Genomic DNA, 20,093 nt, shown 5'->3' with positions numbered 1-20,093 from the left:
GGACGGATCTCGTTGATCCACGGGTAAGCCACAGTGGGGCAGAAAAGGTTGTTGTGCGACCCCACAAGACGGGCGGTCCACCAATGAAAATTCTGATCGGCGACTCTCTCTGCACCGAACCAGATGAAAACAATAAGAAAAGATGGAATGCCTCCTAGTAGAGATGAAAAAACTCCTCGAAGAGCGAGGGAGTCATAACCTGTTGTAGCGACTACAGAGTTGTAGGGCCAGAAAGTGGGGAGGGAGAGAGTTGTATTGGGAAGAGAGAAACTAGTTAACTACCGAACGAGAGGTTGGTGCCTTAGAACCCAGACATAAACCACAACAATTCAAACGTAGCATATGTTGAGCCCTCGACCAGAAATGGAAGGACCTTTACATCTAAAGGTCGTATGTACAGACCTTTATACGAGTCAACATATTTGACAATGGAGATGAGTATGTTCACTCGGACTTTCCATCCCAAGCATCGAAAGAGCGAATGAGGTCTGATATAAATTAGCCAGACTTCCTAAAAAGCACAATGAACAAAAAGAAAACATACCATAGTAAAGCATTATAGCTTCAAGGTGCACATCCAAGCGAATCCGCTCGTCCACAGTGTGAATATTCAGCGATCCTCCAGCCCGCGATGGACTCCAACGGTAGATATTCTCCGATAAAGACCAGTAGAAGCGCGTGTCTGTGTTTCCAGTCATGACATCTCCCGTGACAACAACGGTCGGTTTAGTTCCAGATGCAGATTTAGAAAGCGGGTTCGAGTGCGACTCAAAGACACTACGAGCCACTCCAGCAAAGTGTGCCCACACTTTCGAAGTGAGCGGATCTGTCGGGGAGATCGGAGCCGGGGAAAGAGGGAGACTAAGAGGGGACAGGGTGAGAGTACGATCGCTCACATCTCCTTCGGTGGACTCCGCTACACCGGGGAAGGCAAGACGTAGAGTAAGGTTGTGAGCTTCAGCAATAGGGCTGATAATCCGGATAGCGCGCTCACGTATCTCATCAGGCGTCTGGTGCAGTGCCACGCGGTAGTTGACGTCCGCCGAGATCTTCTCTGGCAGTGCGTTTGTCTTGACACCGCCGTGGATCAGGTCTGCGGCCTGCGATGTCTGCAGTGTGTAGCGGACTGCGGGACCGCGGGAGCTGGCAACCGCCTCGCCTAGGGCAGCAGGATCATCTGCTGCCAGTTTCTCGGATAGCCAAGTCTCAACGTGGTCCGGAGAATACCGTGCCTGGCACTCAAGCATGCCGTGGGCGGGGTGGTTGGTATCCAGCCAGGCGGGGAACAGCTCCTTCCGCTCAAGCTCGTACAAAATCTCCGCCATGATACCGATGCCGGTGTGCGCGGGCGGAATAGAGCTGTGGCCACCAGGCACGGCAATATCGATGACGAGGTCGATACTACCCTTCTCGCCGACAGCAGGGAGAGCATACAAGGTCTCGCCGTTAGGGTCAGATTCATCACCTAGGCTCTGCAGTCCCATACCACCCTCATCGAGGATGAATTCAAAAGAGTCTTTGCCGTACTTCTCCTCTAGAGCTGCTGAGATTGCTCCGGCACCTAGGAAGCCGTGTGATTCCTCGTCGAACCCGAAGGCAAAGAGCACTGTGCGTTGTGGCTTCCAGTCCTGCGAGAGCAGGTCTTCAACCACGGACAATAGTCCGATAAGAACGTTCTTGCAGTCGCTTGCACCGCGGCCCCAGATCCATTCGCCATCAAAGACACCTGCGAAGGGCGGGTGGGTCCAGTCTGATGGGTCGTCGATCGGGACGACGTCCTGGTGGGCCATGAAGAGCAGCGGTTTGCGTGAAGTGTCAGCACCTTCAAAGGTGAAGACTAGACCGAGCCGGTTAATGTGCTCAACTTTGGCACGGTCGTGTCTATGTAATTTATTTAGTATTTTATCCCTTGATCCATGGCTGGCCATGGTCAATATTTGGACAGTTTCTTACACTATAGGAAACAGCTCTTCCAACAGCGATTGGAACTTAACTACAGGCTCGAATGCCTCATCGTATGGGTCATTCATATAATCACCTACGGTGGTTGGGACCTGCACCGCGCGCGAGAGCCGTTCTGCCTGGCGGGCACGGAAGGCATCGTCGGTGAGGAAGATCTGCGACGAGTGCAGGCCATCATCGGGGAGGCTGACTGTGGGAGGCTGTGGACAGGTTTCCCGTGTAGATGGATTCGATAGAGGGTTATCATGACTGCCCGACAGATTAGTGTCGGGGAAGAGAACCTGCTGTGTGGGGATATTGAGTGCTAGCGATGGCACTGCGGCCAGGCCAAGCAGGGCGACAGATTTCATGGTTGGATTGAGTAGATGCAGTATTTTCTCTCGAAAATATCCAATGCTCTTTAAAATAATGGACGACAAGGGATTCACAATAGCTTAAACAGAGCACGTCAAGGCTTATCTTATCTTCTTTCCCCCTCTCCTCACCTCGGCTGGCGGCCGTTGCCGATGGCGAATTGCCCTATCAGGGTAGCCATTCTGCCGAGAGTTGGAGTAAGTGTAGTATCTATGACAGTTCAACTTCAATTCTTTATGTTCGCCTGGATTGAAGGTAGTAAATATGTCTCGATAAACTTTCAGGTCCCATTTCACTTCATTCCACAGAAAATATACAATGATAGATTGATGCTAGTATTCAAGCTAAGATAAAGTAAACACCAGTGGCTCGTAGCCACGGAATAATTTTAAGTCTGTGTCTACGGGTATTCCTCGGGCATTTCCCCTAATTGGAATATGCTTGTTTGGTATTTGAAAGGGAATAACATGTATTTCGTTTTCCATAAAATCGAATTAGAAACAATGATATCTTCCATCCGTATACCTATTTGTAGTAACGACACATAACTGTTCACCGGAATATTATGCCAAGTTCTTATCTCTGGCGATACCCTTGGATATTATTACTGGCCATTCGGAGTTGTATACTCAAATGACTTGTTCACGTCGAGGCCAGGTGGGTGATCATCGGTATCGTATAATGTTCGACCCAACTGACGCTAGTTGAATGTACTGCGAGGAATATGCGATTGAGGTTTGTTTTTTTGTCAATTCGGATCTCTCATACGGAGTAGTGGAATCGGAATATTGACAAATTCTTCCTCTGATCTGTTTGATCTACTTAGTTCACCGGCTGCTATTCAAATCTGAAACATCGACTATGCTGATGTAGGCAATACCGTCAGTCGTCTGACTACCGTAAAGAAGTATAGCGCTTTGAAAAACCCAGGCAAAAGAAGATCCCAGGGTGGTACAATGTAAATCGCAATCCAATACGATTAAGCTAATCCAATAGCACCTCTACGGGCTCCGTGTCCCTGGGACTTAAATTGAGGGTACCCGAATTTGGGTCAGGTTAAAATGAAATCTTTTACGGGGTACGGAGTACATGAAGATAAGGGATCGGGTAGTACATGTATGGAGTAGAGTGTAGCCTGATAAACAAGGCACCCCACAATGCGGAAGCTTCGGCTCAACCATGGATCCAAAATAGACTTATTAGGTGATCAACTTTGATGCTCTAGTTTCCCAGTTTCCCATTTAGGCCATGTCGTACACCTCAATAACTGTCTTGATACCTTACAGAATATGTAGACGGCCGACGGAGTAGAATGATTCAAAATACCAGAGTAACAGAAAACCAGAAAAAGGAGAAACAAGGGGTCACCGGCTATGACCAGCAATGACCAGCAATGTCGGATTCCTCATAAATGCAACACGCTCCCTAAAACCGCTCTATACTCAATCAAGACAAGCGGCAAAACTAGAAACACACGAACTGTTCCATAAGTTCATCCCATTTGACTCTCAAGGCTCCATCCGCCGTCATTGGCCGTACAAAAAGGGAACATGTCGCCACACCTGGGGATGCCGATCAGGCGATCGATAGGTCGTAAGCCAATGAGGCGCATGAAGACCTAGTGCGAGTTCAATAGAGCATACTAGTTAGTGTTTCAGGTTGATCATTTACTACTTATAGTCGCTTGATGGGACATTGATGTCATCTGTCGCAGCCTTACTCCACAGAAAAACACTCGGAAAAAAAATGGAACCCGGCAGGTGTTCCTGACACCCAAACAAACGGCCACTTTAAAGAAGCTCTTGATAGACCCTTTTTTTCTCCCTGTCACCTCCGCCTGTTAACTCTCTTTTTTTTTACATATTCTTTCCTTGGATTCTCAATATCTACTGTTTTTCACTCTTTAATTCGTTGATCGAATATTCCACTCACAACCAATCATGCATACCAACTACATTTTCTCAGCCCTTGCCCTAGCTCTTCCCGTATACTCGCTTAGCTCCACCGCTAGTATGGGCTGCTATTCCGCCATCGAATCATTCAAGAACCAGGGTCCCTACACCTACCAATCACCAGGACACTGCCAGACCCAATGTGCAGGCAACGGGTTTAAAGTCGCTGCCCTGAGCCGTGGCAACATGTGCTACTGCGGCAACAAAGTGCCTTCAGGCTCTGCTAAGATCGCCGACGATAAATGCGACATCGCCTGCACTGGATGGCCTGCAGCAAGCTGTGAGTTGTCTACAATATTATATACCATACCACGGGCAGCAAGATCATGACTGACAGGATATTTCTTATTTAGGCGGTGGCATGGATACCTTCAACATCATCCAGGCAACTGATGACTTACAAGCCTCGCCTTCTGAAAACGCTTCCACTACTATCGCACCAACTGCCGCCACCGCAGCTGGTGGAATCATTGTCGCTCCCTCCACAGCCGGTGCACCAACCGGCATCGTGACCGCGGCCTCAACGGTGAACTCTCAGAGTGGAAACGCCGTGTCCAAGTCTGCTGCTGTCTCCGGCGCTGCCGCAACGGCCTCGCCGACGCCCACGAGTAACGCTGCCGGGATAGTCCGCGCGGGATCGTCACTGCTCGGCGCTGTTGTTGCGGGTCTGGGCTTGCTCCTGTAAAGCTCTGAATCTTCATGTCTTGTCATTGACGCTGTCTATATACTGTCGTTTTGGTTCCATATACTCTGCATCGCATGTACAGTTATACCCCTCGCTAGTTCGTCAACAGGGCGTTCGTGATATCAGGGTTAATATTCTGTTCCTGTTCCTGTTACTGTTTCTTCTGCTGGATCTGCTGGTCGGATTTAGGATGCATTTGCTGCCTGTCTTGGGATGGGCATTCTCTACACTCGTTTTTTATTTTATTTTGGGATTTGCATGAACAAACTAGATTAGCATTCATTATTTACTACCGATGGACTTCGATATCATTTTCGGAGAATTTAAGATCTTGCCAATGACATTTATGAGAAAGTACCGAGGTAATCAATAGTGGCGATTGACATGCACTAGCGAACTCAAAAGATAGTGACGATCTTCAAAAGTCCGAGGCAGCCTAAAACGGATAGCACCTTGGATCATTCCCACTTCTTTCATTACTCGAGTTTATTCGCGAAATTGACCGTAATAACTGTTATTCCTGCGTTCAACGCTCATCTATATATTGTGTAGTTGTTGTTCTTCTGCCCCTGAGGACGCTAGGTTCTGTACTCCAGCACCTATACATTCAGTAACCAGCTAAAGACTCATACCACATCCCGCTATACCAGAGCAAAAGCTTTTACCCTTCGATCTCGTCTGGGCGGCCATGGTGCCACTCACACACGCACCTTGCGCAAGGTCGACGCCCTGAGTTCCACTCATACAGTTACCCGCGACGCCTGCGCTGATATTCACACAAGCTGGGTTGCAGGGGTATATCTCGCGATGAATGTCTGGATCGCGCGTGTAGGGCCCGTAGTCGGTCTTCCTTGACAGGGCATTGTTGGAACTCCCACCGCTTTTACTACCACTGCGGTTATGTGACCGTCGCTGGGCTTTCTCCCAACACGATTCAAGCTGGGTGGTTTTGGTCTGCACTGCCTTTGGATCAACCTGGGCCAAAATGCGAACGGAATTATGGGATGAAATATGCGGCCCTTTGCTTTTATCTCCGTTCGTAGTATTATCCGCGCTATTGTGAAGAAGAGCAGCGTTGGTTTTGGCATTGAGGGCAGACGGCGATATCAACCTGCCAAGTCCTTGGTTGTTGGACTCGCGCACGGCCTCGCAATACCAGCACGTGCATTCGCTGTATATCTTGCCGCCAGTGAGCTTTTGGTATTGTCTTGAGGTCCATGCAAAGGCATCGTTGAGTTTTATCTCGTCGATTTTGTCGTCGTGGTTAATGAATACTCCCTCCATCCGCGCAGTAGAGAAGGTGTAATAGCGGATGGGAGAAAGCTGGTGCGTATGCCATATCAGGTCGACGTCCAGAGTGGGGACAACAGCATGGCCTTTATTCTTGGTCATTATTTGGAAAAATACCCCGTACTTGCTGATGAAGTGAGTCATGGTCGATCTCACGTTTGGCGAACGTATCCAACCGATATTGTCCATCTTGTCCACAAACGTCCCTTGCCGTATGACCGCCCCGATCAAGTCTATGGCGAAGGGTGATGAATTGTCCCAATATCTGGAAAGCATATTGCGAAGAGATATCCTCTCTGGCATATTTGAGTTCCCGGAAGCCAGCATTGTCTTGTTCACGCGACGCATTAATGGACGACTCTTCAGGAATCCTTCAAAGTGGTCGCGGATGGTTTCAATGGTGGTACGTTCATTTTCAGTGAGGTCTGTAAGCTGCAGGATCTCGCTTCTGATGCCTTCCTTGATAAGTCGATTTGGGAAGGACACATTGTCGCCATTTTCATCGTCGGCCGGAGTGCCATTCTGCGTCAAAAGCGTGCCAGGCATAGGCATATCATCTATCAGCAATTTCTGTACGTCACTGCGAAACTTTTGCACGCGAAGACTATCGTGTGTGATAGTGAATTTGCATGCTTGGCATGAAATCCGCAAAGATTTGTCCGCATATCCAATGCAGTGTGCATAGGCAACATCTGTGTCACATCCAAGTGATCCTTCCGTCCAGGGAGCACGGATCTCTTGCTTACAACCGAAGCAAAGAAGAGACTTTGCGGGGCTTTCGTGAATATTTTCCCAGGGGTGACCCGTTTTCGTCTCGAAATTTACTCTGGCTTCACTGCCCGGGTAGAAGACAAGTGTCTCATTGTCGATGGATGCGTTTATTACATCCCATGGCATCCCGGTGGCCCAGACACTCATTTTAGATTGACGCAGACAATCCTCGAGAAAGGCACGCGGGTTAAGCATAAATGCATGCCAGACCATGATAACATCTAGATGGCAAATTAGCAAAAGCTTACACAGCTCCAAGGTTTAGAATAACTTACCAAGTGGTGGTATCATATTAGCAGACCATACTATTTTGGCTTCAGGTGAACTATTCAGCGATGAGATGCGACGGGTATTGAGACTTGGTAGACAAGTCTGCCACCAAACAGTAAATCGGTCCACCGCTCTGGCGACATATACCGCCCATCTCTTCTCCTGAATTCGGGCAGCTGCCTGGGCTTGCTTGCGCGGGTCCCCGAAGTTCTTGGCCTCACTATCATGGATTCCGAACAGTTTGTCTGTTCCTTTAATGAAGTATTGAAGTTTGGCGACCGCGGATAAAAACTTCAAATGGATGATAGATTCATCAATAGCCACAGTCTCTTCAGATTGAGGAAATCCATTGGAGGACAATCTGTGTGGTAGGTTTTGTTGTCGGTAGCTGGGTGGTTCATCGATGGGCTCGGTTGTGGAAGAATATGGTGGAGGGTTAGATACTGCGTCGGCACTTGCCTCGACACTTTTGCTACTGTGTTCCAGAGTAGGATTTCCCATTTTCGCAGAATCAATGGGAGGAGGGAAGATGTAAAGAAAAGAAAAGAAAAGAAAAGTGAAATGTACGGGGTACAAATTCAACATACCCCAGGAAAGATCGTCGCATTCTGCCGCGTGCGCAAAACATAGCCCCGAGATAGCCCCCAAGGCTATAAAAGATATGATGCAATGCCAAGAGGCTAACACTTTCTCTTTTCTTGGCTTTTAGCCTTTTTATATCTAAATTGTAGCCAATTCACAGTCGAAGAAGGATTAATGATGCTGTTCGATGAAGTTAACTACGTAAATTATGTGTTATCTGATTAAAGAAACTGGATTCTACTCTTAGAACACCGTATTTGCCATAGTTGGCTTCTCAATGAACTGGTCGATACCACCCGCAAGGCTACGCCCGGCGATGATCTCTACCAAGACGACTTTGTTTTAGAGCGATACCATCTATCTATCTTTAAATAGACTGGATTCTCATTATAATATCATGATCAACGTATCAGCCTCTAAAACTAGTAAGTACGCCGGACAGAAAAGGTCGAATGTCTATGCATGCATGCACCTGCTTTTGGTTGCCTAATTACTAACTAGCCCTAGTGACTTCCAAGGTTTGATCATTCAGATCAACATGTCACTTCGGGCCTTCGATCTCATCACCTAGCTCATCAACTAAAACCCGTCTCCCCAGTCGGTCAGATGGTATGGCATCAGGGGATACGCCGAAGTCGAGAATCTGTATGAATCAGCAAATTATAAACGGGATATCAACTCGAGCGTGCACTAACCTCGATATAGGTCTGGCCCCCACGTTGAACTGCCGCAACACAACGTTGGGCATCGAACTGGACTTGCCAGACACCGCTAAGGTCGGCGAGGAGGTCCCTTTCAAGTAAACCAGTCCGTACATCCCACATCTTCACATTCCTATCGGAACCGGAGATTATCTTTTGACCATCGTGCTGGAAGCTTGTGATCGCTGAAGGATGACCGCCCAACACGCTCTGACAATGTCCATTTTCGGGGTCCCAAATTCTAAGTGTAGCGTCCGCAGAGGCCGAGACGAGTATATCTTCTTTCAAATCCAGTATGCCCACCAACGATGTGTGACCTTCGAGATTATATAGTAACGTACCTGTATCAAGAGACCAGATCTTAACCACATGGTCCATTGATCCACTGATACAGCGGTTCCTCTTCTGGTCCAACGATACGCTATAAACCTTCATTGTATGGCCTTGTAGCTGATGTAGGGAGTCCCCGGTGGATATCCTCCAAACTCGCACGGTACAATCGTAGCTACCGCTGACCAGTGTATCCCCATGGGCTGCAACTGCTCGCACGGAGTGTTGGTGACCAGTCAATACCCGAATAAGATATGGACACTCCTCATCGCCTTCAGCAGGAGGGAAATACTCCGAGTCGCTTTGTTGAGGAAGTTTCCAAACACGCAGTGTCGAATCACGGGATCCCGAAATGATTAATGGTTGTTCGGGCATCATCACTGGCGTACCATCCGGGTGCTGGTCAATTTGAACTGGGAATAATATCTGTAAGTTCCGTACTGTGGATGTGTGACCTTGGAATAAATGGGTGCACTTGGCTCTCTCAATGTCCCATACTCGGATGGTGCGATCTGTCGATGCAGAGACTAGAGTATTGTGATGGCATTCAAGGCCCCATACACCACCTTTGTGGCCTTGTAGTGTTGCTCGAAGTGACCCGGTCTTGGTGTCGTACACGTTGATTTTGGCATTGTCGCTACCGGCTATAATCTTGTCGTCGTCGAATTGTAAACAGGTCACGACATGTCGATTGTGTGCTTTGAAGGCAAGATGCGTCGGTTTTGTATTCTTCCACATGAGGCTCTATTTATGAGAGCACAGCGGATGCCTTTGTTTGTTCAAGAGGTAGAATTGCAATGGAAAGAAACGGCATTGAAAATAGAAAGGGAAGAAGGGATGAGATTGCGGGGTATATCTGCCTGGAACGGGGGTTAGCCAGTTGGCGCTGGGGACCATGGCGCCTTGCTAGGGGACACACTAGGGGGAATGTTAGTGCCATTGCGGGGGAGAGGTGGAGGGAGATTGGGGGTTCTGTCCCCCCGAAGCCACCGCCGAAGGGACCAGCACGTGACTTCGTGATATTCAAAACAACCAAGTCCGTCAAAAAGTCAAAAAGTCACTCAGGGGTTGGCCCAAGTGGCCCACTTTGTATGGTGTTTTTGTCGTGCACGTACCACCTCCATACAAAAATTGTCCCCCAGAGCAATTTCTAGCCACTTTAACTGTTGTGTGCACTTTTACCCTCCAAATGGGGTCGGTGGGTATGTGTAGAGATGGCGATAATTCATCGTCTCTGCTAGTAGTACATGTATCAATATTGTAGAAATTGTTTATAATCCCTCTCACTACTACTACTACATTGAGACATAACATAACAATAACAAGACTCAAGATGCATCAAAAAGAGTTGATATGCGCCATCTAATCTAAAATACCATGATGCGCCAATCTGTTGCTCAAGCTGTTGCTCTATTTCCCCTTTTCCTTGCGCTTCTGTTGCACTAGTCGCCTGTCAGCACTAATGCACGGCACACACTCGCTCAACCGTCGGGGGTAGCTGTTAGTATGGAACGGACACTGTACCACATGGCCTAAATCGACACATCGCTGGGCTGGAGCATGCGTAGGTCGCTTTCGGAGACAGTGATGATTGCCGTCGGGCTTGCCGACGGGTTGGCTCTCGACTTTCGTTGCGAGATTGTTCTCCCTCAGACTGTGACTTCTTTTCCTACCTCTACCCTTGCCGTTGTTCTTGCCCCTTCCCTTGCCCTTACCCATGTCGAGAGTTGAAACCGAGTAGTGAAGTAAAGATGTTGCTTGGAAGTCTGATTTGATGTAAGCTGCTGGTTCTTGGTGCTGTGGAATTGATCTGGAGAGCTAACTTGAAGAAATTCACCTGTTTTTATACTGAAGTCGTTTCTTCATCCGGTATGTACCGTGTAGGAGTTATCCGTAGATCTAACATCTTGTTAGAGTATTCTGCATGGTATCTTTATTTCTTTGTTTACCCGACGCACCCCGAAACTCGTAAAATACGGAACGTTCTTTGATATTAAGTCACTGTGAATATCATCGGTGTCAAATATGAAAGACGCGAACGGGTTCGAACAAAGCAACTGGATAGGACTTCCCGAAGCTGAGGCCAATACGATATGGTGTCTCTGTTAGCTTTGTGTTGATTCTTCATATATTCCATAGAAAGCCATTGATCACTCGTAGTTCGGCCTTGGTCTTCGCTGAGTGTACCCTTTATTGTAGGATCTACTCTATCTTGGATTTTGTCTCACTACTTCCCGTAGCTCCTTTCTTCCGCTTTCTTTTCTTTGTAGATGATCGTTCTCGAAATGAAATGAAAATGAAAACGAAAAAAGAAACTTGGAGAAGGTTGAAAAAGCCATTGAAAGTTAGTGGTTTCAAGTAGTCCGCAAATTCTTGCGTTGATTTCATCTAGAGTGTACCTCGCATGGTAACCGGATAAACAGATAGTAAGGGACGCTCACCGGCGGCGATGAGTATGTAAATAACAATTCATCAATCCTGACTGTATGAGAAATCGAAGAAAAATAAATTGGATTAATCAAATCATACACGAAATAAAAACAACCATAACAGAAACCAAGAAAGGAACGTCCAAAACTCCATCTCATGTGCTCCTTGGGTATCTCGACGAACGCTAAGAAACGCAAGAGCAAATCGCGACTTGTCTGTATATCAATCATCAAGGTGTCAAAATCAATTTGCCGCCTTCTCCAAGTTCGGTGGAAGTGGTTGACCGTCTCTGTAAAACAACACATCAGAATTGCTTCCTACACACACCACAGACGAGAAGAGTATCATGACATACCTGAGATACTTCCTCTTCAAATTGCGAGCACGGTCTTTACAATTCACCTGCGAGCGACGCTCAAGCATGGGACCACCTTCGGAAGGCGGGCAAGCATTATCCTGCTTCTTTATGGCAGCATAGGCAGTGCCATAAATCCCCATGAGATAGATCAGACGTTCATCTTCTTCCTCTGTCCATCTGTGGCTTGTTTTCGGAACTTTGCGATTGGCCATCGCAGCCTGGGAATTAGACGCTGCCCAGCGACTCTGAGTACTAGGGGGTAGTCCGTGCTGTTCGGTGGTGGTCTCTTCATCAGTGAGATCGTCACTATCAGCTGTCTGCGCTCTTCGAGGAATTTGCGATGAGTGGGAGTTGTGGTGGGAGGATTTATTGATATTCGATTGCAACCGTTCTCCGGCAGATACCGCATTGTCCTCGGGGCGCGGTCGCTTCGCAGCAGGCAAATTCTGCTGGGGCTTTTCGACTCTCCGCCTGGGGTCGACGTTTTGATTATTCTGCTCGAATTCAATGTCTGACCCGTCACTTGAGTCATCATCTGGGCCATCAATGTTCCGATTTCGCTTGCCCAAAACAGTGGAATTCCCTGCACCTTGAGTGTCATATTGGCTGATTGGCGACACGGTTCTAGCGTTACTCTGCTTATCGAGGAATCGCCGAGCGGCCGGAACCGATCGCTGTGTGTTTTCATCTCTCGGAGAATCGAAGAAACGAGGGTTGTGGCTGACATGGCTGATTCTAGCGGAGTTAGGAGGACTGGTCGATGTCATAACATCAGGTTCTGGGCCTTGGCCGAGGTCCAATTCCTCGTCATTATTCACGTAGGTGGAGTCGTCCCCGATATCTGTGTATCTCAGCTCAGGAGGCTGTTGAACTTCAAAAGAGCCGGCGGCAGAAGGGTCGGAATTATTCGGTTGGGCTGCAATACTTGTGTTTGTAGAAATATTTCGCGTCTGCGATTCAACGTTTGAGACAAGCTGTTGATGGCCAGTAGCCTGGCGCCTCATCAGTGCTGCGAACGAGGCCGGGTCTCGGAAGTTGCTATAGACGAAAGTTAGTAGCTATAGAGAGTGTGTGAAACCGTAGAGTGAGCTTACCTTTTGGACTTCCGCCGACCTGTATCTTTTGCTGCCAGCTGTGCGACTTCGTTGGAGACACTTTGTTTGGGGCCCTTTTGAGGAGTGGTGCCGGACCGAGAAGCGTTGTTTTCAGGTATTTGGTTCGCCTGGGCTGCTTGTTCTGCCTGCTCTGCCTGAGGTGCCGTATCTGAATATGGTACTATGTTCACTCGCCCTTTATGAGGAGAGGTCTGTTGGGGTCCCTGATGAGAGATGTCACCACTCGGAGGCACTGTCGATGCTTGATGCCGGCTGGGAGTCCCAACCGGGATAGAAGTAGGGCGACGAGGTGCGGGTGAATTGTGGACTTTCCCTGCCAGACGTCTGATGTCATCCTTGATTTCTCTGTCACGAACGTAGATCCAACGTGCAAGGTCCCGCTCAAACGATCGCCACCTGTATGCCTTTTTCAGGCCATCAATGTCAACGGAATCCCACTCGGAAAGTTCCTCGTAAAGCTCATTGAACCTATCGCTGACAGCAACGAGAAACTTTTCAGGAAGGTGTTCGGGAAGATGGCCATCGTCGTCCTGTAAGACACCCGGCAAGTTGAACCCACGGAACGAGCCGGGAATACTCTGGGAGTCATCTTCGATGGGCGTGAGGTCCATAGCAAATACCTGTCTTAGGATGGACAGTGGGCTGAAGTCTTGCTCATGTTGGCGTCTTTCTAACTCCGTGATGAAGAACTGTGTGCGGATACCCAATGCAAGATTGAAGGTGGCCTCGGTCGTGTTACTTGTGCCAATTGCCCTTGGCATAGAACTGTCTGCAAGGTTGCTCATGACACATGCAGGAAACTGGGAATCCAGCTGTTGGATGACCTCTGACTGGGACTCTGTACCCATGCTGGGGAGGAATATGTTGAGGGTCAACAAAGCGCAGTTTGTCATGTAGATATCTGAGATTGACGCGTCCAACTGTGCGGACGAAAGCAAATGACGAGCCTGAGAGATGTCCAAAAATGACTTGCCATCACGAGAAAGGGAAGAGTCTTCAAGTTCATCGGTCAGCCCTGCAACGGACCGCCTCAGGCGTTTGCGGTTCGGGTGGTTAGCATCCAGGAGCTTTTTGGATTCAGCTGCAAGGCTATCCGGGTTCAACTCCGGGCGAACCAAGAGATTCATCACAAGGGTCGCCTGTTGCTGGACGAACGGCAGGTGGGTCGCAATTTTATCGGCGACCTGAGAATCGACGGGCTCCACATCATTGTGACCCAGGGTTGTACCAGAGACATTGGTATGACCTTCATGGTTCTCGGGCGACTCTGGTATTACATGCCTGGGTACAACGAATCCGGGAGAAGGAGTTGAAGGCTCCTCAGCCAGCCCACCCAACCCTGAATGAAGTCAGAACACATTTCATTGTGAAATAAAAGTGATTGAACTATCAGTGCCAACAGTGAAGCAACGTGACAACAAAATGAAGTATATCGAGGCAAGCCGCGGATTAAGGAATACACAACTACGCATATTTCTCAATCCACAGTTGCCTATGACACCCACTGTGCAACATGCTGTTGGGCCACACCAAAATAATTGGAATTTACTTACAATTCCGCTCCAATGATGCTCCTTTGTTTGGCATAAACCCTGCATTTGCCTCCCGGCTCCGACTTCGCGTCATGCGGGACCCCGTGATGCGAGCCATGAAAGGCGGTGAGGGGTGATGTTTAGCAGGACACCTGCGTCAACAGCGTTGTTGTTATGGGTATTTTTCACGTTCTGATAAAAATTCGATGGACCTCGAGAAAAGAGATAAAACGAGAAGGTTTCTGATGGCTGCGTGATGAGATGGACGCCGAATGTGATGGAGTGTTGGAGCGTTTAGGGAGAAAGGAGAGAGGTGTCAGGGTTTTCGGGGCTGCGTTCCTCGGAAAAACGGAAGATTAATAACGCGCGGCCCGCTAACCTGTCTTAAGCAAGGTCGATGCCTTAGGTGACGAAATTACATCGATGCCTGTATTACAAGGCTGAAAACCCTAACCCAACACCTAAACAATAAACACTAAACCCTACTCTCCAGACCCTATCCTCTAGACCCTATTCTCCACCTAGATAGCCGTGCCAAGCCCTATTTTGACATTTTATTTTCAATGATGGCGTATTTGTGATCCACGACCAAAAGCTATCCATGTTGACCTTTGGGTTGGAGAGCAGACAATTTCATAGTTTTTACCATTTTGAAGGCATGAGGAACTAATTATTGAAAATGTGGCATTGGTTAACTAATAAATAGAGTACTTAAAATATTCAGAGCCATTAAAATAGGATTTCTACTTGATGGATTGTTATATACACGTGAAGTAGCCATATCGACCAGCGAGTGTTGTTCCTGCGAGATTTGACATTGGAGGGAAAAAGATGAAATTGTGAACCTGGCCATTGCGTGGGCCAGACATGTAATTATATTAAAACAGCACTAGGTATGTCACAAGATGCATTCATTCGACTTTTACAACAAATCAACCGCCAAAAACCGTAACAATAAGTTTCCGTGGACACATACAACCGCGGAAATGCAGCGCTTTAAGACATGGCTTCAATAAAGTAGATGACGCCAAACACAAGGAATGCCACAGCGCCGCCCAGAGTTACTATAAAAGTCAAGATTAGAAAGTGTAATGGATAACAAAGCTAGCAGAGGATACCTACCAACACGCATGCTGACACGACCAGCGATGGCCCGTCCTCCGATCACGGCGGCTGCAGTGCAGATTCCGTGACCAGCGCTGGCTCCAATGGTCACCCACCAGTAGTCCTGACCAGCTGCCATGGCGATAGTGGCAATTTGGCTGCGGTCGCCCCATTCACCGAGGAAGGTCATGACAAAGGTCTGAACCCACGCGGGGCTGAGGAGCAGCGAAAAGAGGTTGCTCAATCCGGAAAAGACATCGTTCAACCGTTGTCGGGGTTGGGGGGAAGAGCCACGGGACGAGGATGAGGACAGGCTCTCTGGGGGCGAAGGCAGACGGTTTCCGGAGCCGCGGGTCTTGGGACGGCCGCCAGCGCGACCAGCTTCGAGGTTGTGAGGAGTAACCGAGGAGCGACGGCGGTTCATGCGCAACTGCTCATGCTCCTTCTCTTCGAGCTCCGCCTCAACCTCCCGCATTTCTTCACCCACACCCTCATCTGGAGACATTTCGCGACCTTCCTTAAGCATCTTCACTCCAAAAATTAAGAATAGAATGGCAGCCATAAATTTGGTGAACGTTTTAGGGATAAGAGTAGGAACTGCATGGCCCAGAACGGCTGAAAGAACAGTCATCATAATCAATGCGCTAAATGCAGCGCTGAACACCACCAAGCGGGGATGTCTCATGGCCATCAGCGCAGCCACAAGGAAAGTCTTGTCGCCGATTTCAGAGACGAGAATCATGGTGAAGGAGAATACAAGGGAGTGTAGCGGGCTGCCGGCATCATCGATATCAGAGTCATGGTCGTAGTGGTGGTCGTGACTGTGACTCGACGAGGACGAGGATGAACTCGAAGACGACCCCGAGGCGACTGAGTCGTGCCCAAGGCCCAGAGGATCGTCCTTGACCACGGCCGGGGGCTTGGGGTATGGAATATCGTGTGGCTTTTCAGGGAGGTCGGCGGGTTTCTAGATGCACATTAATTCCACTTGTTCGATGGAAGGACCTCGGGCTCGAGCGAATGTATAGGAAGACTTACCCCGAGCATACCAAGGCCTCCCGGACTCTCCGCAGACCGGCTTCCACTTCCGGTAGCTGTGTCGTCGCTGTCAGAGCCCAGCTTCTTGGTCTCACTATGCGGCAGCGGAGGCGCTTCCTTTGGCCCTCCCGGGACCTTTTCGGAGGTCAATTGGCCCTCCTTTCCTTTCTCAGAGACGCCACCCTCTGTTCCCCGGGTTCCCTCTTTCGGGCCCGCCCGATGCGGGTCATCCATAACACCGCCATTTGAATGTGGGATCATCTTTCCTTCTTCGGTACTCAGGTGTTCCGAAGAGGGGATCTTGGTGTCATATTTGATAGAAACCGGATCAATATCCTCGCTTCCCTTGACACTTTTGCGGTCCCGGTCCGCATTGGTTTCCACCCACGGACCAGCGTGCGGTCTGCCATCCTTGCCATCCACAGGGGCGTCCGGCGCCCCTTTGGCGACATTGGATGCGACTATATCCGAGTCGACAAGGCGAGCGTTGTTGCCAGCTGTCTCACGCGAGACTCGAGAATCTATGTTGTCATTGTATGTTGTGTCGGCAAGGGCGGCCGAAATTGCGGGAAGAAGGAAGAGAAGGAAGGACGACTGATTGATCTTCATGATGAACGGCGGTTTCCCCCGCAGAAAGAGTGAATGATGGTTGAAATTGGCGATTTGAATCTATAGTAGATAATCTTTCCCGGCCAGGAGGAAAAAAAAGACCGATACCCAAGGTGGGAGAAATCTTCCAGAGTTGCCACGACACTAAGTCGCGTGAGAGGTTTGATCGACACCAGACAATTTTTCAAGGGTGAGGATGAATATCAGAATGAATGTGAAGTGGTAAGAAAGAAGTAGAGATATTAAGATGATGTATAAGCAAATAACGGAAGAATTCAAAGCAAAGAAAGAGCATTCGCATTCGCCTGCATCTTGAACTGCCAAAGGGGGCTCCCACGTGATCTCCCGCGAACGGCCCCTGTAATGGAAATCGGCACAATCTGATTCACCCCTGGACGCATTTGGCAACTAGCAATTTGGTGTTGCCAACATGAATGTGCATGGTCAGAATACAAAACTATGCTCTGGGTGGTTTACTATTCAGTATGCGATATATGCAATACAAGTCATGTGTTCCTCCACACTGTGCTTCTTGTCTTTGTTTTTTAGTTGGATGTATAGGACATTTATGGTGAACTAAAATTAGAAACTGACGATTATCAGGTAATTAAAAGGTAAAATAAGCCTAATTTTGTAAATAAAGTAGGCTCTGAGCTATTTATCCCCTGTAGCCCTAGAGATTACGGAGTATATAACCACTTGGCCCGAGGCCACCTTGTGGCTGCTAAAGTCCGAATCTATTAATAAATAACCCATTCTACTCCGTATAGCACCCCTTATTCAACACTTTACTATTCGTTGTTCTTAATCTTATAGGGACTTGAGCATATGGATAACCCTGAAGGGCGCTGGCCTTTTTATAACAACTAGAGACAATCCCGGTATCTCTTCTAGGGTGAGGAGGACGATGCTCATTGACACCGTAGTACGTATAAACTTCCTTCTTAGATATAGATAGATCAAACTTAGGACCTCTCTATTTTGCACTTACACCCAGCACACGGGGTGATAGCGTTGCGATAAGCATGCTCGAGCAGGCTTTGGTCAACCAGTCCTTTAATCCTCTAACGTTTCGCTGAAACTTCATCAATGTCTTCGATGATCAATGGGCGTTGTGCCTTCAGGACTTGAATGGTTGTTGATGACGACGAACGGAAGGACTCCAAGAAGGGTTGGATTTCTCGCTGAAAGGCGTCGTGGGAGATCTCTTTAGTCTGTCTCGCTTCGTTAAGGCCGTCTCGGATACATCGTATGTACCCAAGTTGAGATTCCATTGCCGCGAGTTTTTTTATGTCAAGAATGTCGGATGTTGTCGACTCAACTGACATCTCAGAAAGGTAGGATGCTGTACTAATAGACCTGTGCCTGGAGCTGATGTCCGTGACGTGAAAATGACATTTCTAGATATACCCTTTGACAGTAAGTGAAAACTTCCATTCATAGAGAAATAAGAATATAATAATCATAGTCGCTTCTAAAAAAAAGTGAAAGTGAATTAAAAATAAAGAAAGAGAGGAGTAAAAGTAAAGTAAAAGTGAAGTAAAGATGAAGAAAGAAGAAAGCAAATTTGACTGTAGCATAGCAATTATTTTTTGTAGCCTATATTAACATTATCCTTAATTCTTACTAAATAATATAGTCATAGGCTCTCGCGATTGATCTAGCTAATAGATCTAGCTGTTTGATTTAGGCTACTGAAATGGTAATTAAATCAATAGCCGCATACGGGGAAATTACTAAGTAGGGGCTTAGCTCTAACAACTAGAAGTTATGTTGGGCGCTTAGCACGGCTAACTTAAGAGGTCACTATACGTGCTGAATAGTGACGCTACTTTCTGGCATACTCATCCTCCCCAGTTTGATATTGATCCATCGACCACCACTTTTTACCCTTCTGCAAGTTTCCATCCTCTTAGTGACCTCCGAGTTAATCAATGACCCGAATTGTAGTTGAGTACAGTTAAGCTGATCTTAATCTGACACTTGCGCAATCGGAGTCGTACGGAGGTTAAACAAGAATTCTCCGATTGGGAAAGAGGTTTGGCTGGCGACGGAGAAGAAGAGGGTAAGTCTCTTCCCTTCTGCCCGTGCTTACTACTAAGGACTCCGGCTTATTTATCCAGATCGGTGTCATCTCCCATACATTTGATGATCCAAGCCCAGTTCTTCCGTTTCCGGCTGGCTATCGGCATGACCTTAGCCTCATTATAGACGACAGCCTACCTCAACTTGTTAGCCCGCCTTGCTATCCCGTTGTGTTGGAATGGGCGTCATACTCCACTGCACTGGCTAGGTCCGATGTCTACGTAACCCGGATGAACACGGTCGTTGGGAAGTGGCTTCTACTCGAAGGAACCGTTGACCCTAATGCAATTAGAAACGCAACGGTCATAGGTACCCAGTACCTATGGGACCGCTCTACGTATTCACAGACTGCGTCACTTTTATGGAAAACAAACGAGCTGTTTAGTCCTGTAGATGGGTGGTCAGGATCCGTTCTATGCCTTAGACGGCCGACAGATGAGTCGAGCCGGGCGGTTGTCTTTCAGAATTGTCAAGTACCCTGCACCACGCTTGTCAATCCTGAATCGGGTACATATCAAGAAGCAATCGTTAAGGGAGATTTTTGTTCCTGAATCAATACGGTCTTCCTTCTTATTTTTCCTTGATAGTAGCACGGCCACCTATTACGGCCTCCTACTTATACGTGTAGGGTCGATATAACCCACCACATAATGACTCGTGGTAGGGAATAGCATGCTGATTATTGTTCTACCAATGAAATTAAATGGTTTAAAAAGAACTCTTACGTAAAAATAAGTTCGGGATATTATGGTTCTGTACAACTCTCTATTTGTACTTCACTGATTGATAGTGCTGACCGTACAACATCGATTATATGTTGGACATCATTATCAGTAGAAGTCTTTATTGCCTTAAAAAAAAACTTGTCTGAAAACTAAGGTCATCTTCTATCCTCATTAAGTAGCTCTTACGCCGTTTGTCTAAA

General features: G+C 47.9%; 7 protein-coding genes across 7 annotated transcripts; 1 reads left to right on the top strand and 6 right to left on the bottom strand.

Moving 5' to 3' along the window:
* Positions 1–444: 444 nt before the first annotated feature.
* Positions 445–2,312, bottom strand: cps1 (Gly-Xaa carboxypeptidase; the record flags this gene model as incomplete). The annotated part of the gene is made up of 3 exons (XM_057222538.1): positions 445–488; positions 545–1,881; positions 1,954–2,312. The coding sequence occupies 3 exons, from the start codon at positions 2,310–2,312 to the stop codon at positions 445–447; spliced, it is 1,740 nt and encodes a 579-aa protein (XP_057069759.1).
* A 1,944-nt stretch (positions 2,313–4,256) lies between these two features.
* Positions 4,257–4,953, top strand: N7516_009818 (uncharacterized protein; the record flags this gene model as incomplete). The annotated part of the gene is made up of 2 exons (XM_057222537.1): positions 4,257–4,548; positions 4,622–4,953. The coding sequence occupies 2 exons, from the start codon at positions 4,257–4,259 to the stop codon at positions 4,951–4,953; spliced, it is 624 nt and encodes a 207-aa protein (XP_057069758.1).
* A 618-nt stretch (positions 4,954–5,571) lies between these two features.
* Positions 5,572–7,785, bottom strand: N7516_009817 (uncharacterized protein; the record flags this gene model as incomplete). Its single annotated transcript, XM_057222536.1, has 2 exons — positions 5,572–7,235; positions 7,290–7,785. The coding sequence occupies 2 exons, from the start codon at positions 7,783–7,785 to the stop codon at positions 5,572–5,574; spliced, it is 2,160 nt and encodes a 719-aa protein (XP_057069757.1).
* Positions 7,786–8,407: 622 nt separating this feature from the next.
* On the bottom strand, positions 8,408–9,635 carry N7516_009816 (WD40 repeat domain-containing protein; the record flags this gene model as incomplete). Its single annotated transcript, XM_057222535.1, has 2 exons — positions 8,408–8,509; positions 8,562–9,635. The coding sequence occupies 2 exons, from the start codon at positions 9,633–9,635 to the stop codon at positions 8,408–8,410; spliced, it is 1,176 nt and encodes a 391-aa protein (XP_057069756.1).
* Positions 9,636–10,307: 672 nt separating this feature from the next.
* On the bottom strand, positions 10,308–10,616 carry N7516_009815 (uncharacterized protein; the record flags this gene model as incomplete). Its single annotated transcript, XM_057222534.1, has 1 exon — positions 10,308–10,616. One exon carries the CDS (start codon positions 10,614–10,616, stop codon positions 10,308–10,310), a length of 309 nt encoding a protein of 102 aa, XP_057069755.1.
* Positions 10,617–11,570: 954 nt separating this feature from the next.
* Positions 11,571–14,450, bottom strand: N7516_009814 (telomere repeat binding factor family protein; the record flags this gene model as incomplete). The annotated part of the gene is made up of 4 exons (XM_057222533.1): positions 11,571–11,616; positions 11,683–12,723; positions 12,780–14,139; positions 14,354–14,450. 4 exons carry the CDS (start codon positions 14,448–14,450, stop codon positions 11,571–11,573), a joined length of 2,544 nt encoding a protein of 847 aa, XP_057069754.1.
* Positions 14,451–15,328: 878 nt separating this feature from the next.
* On the bottom strand, positions 15,329–17,083 carry N7516_009813 (TMEM165/GDT1 family protein; the record flags this gene model as incomplete). Its single annotated transcript, XM_057222532.1, has 3 exons — positions 15,329–15,396; positions 15,455–16,403; positions 16,475–17,083. The coding sequence occupies 3 exons, from the start codon at positions 17,081–17,083 to the stop codon at positions 15,329–15,331; spliced, it is 1,626 nt and encodes a 541-aa protein (XP_057069753.1).
* Positions 17,084–20,093: the final 3,010 nt, after the last annotated feature.

This window comes from Penicillium verrucosum, assembly GCF_028828655.1.
Source record: "Penicillium verrucosum strain IBT 35672 chromosome Unknown utg000004l_segment0_segment0, whole genome shotgun sequence".
NCBI classification, from domain to species: domain Eukaryota; kingdom Fungi; phylum Ascomycota; class Eurotiomycetes; order Eurotiales; family Aspergillaceae; genus Penicillium; species Penicillium verrucosum.
The sequence above is the reverse complement of the archived record's forward strand: the minus strand, read 5'-3'. Positions and strand labels throughout refer to the sequence as shown.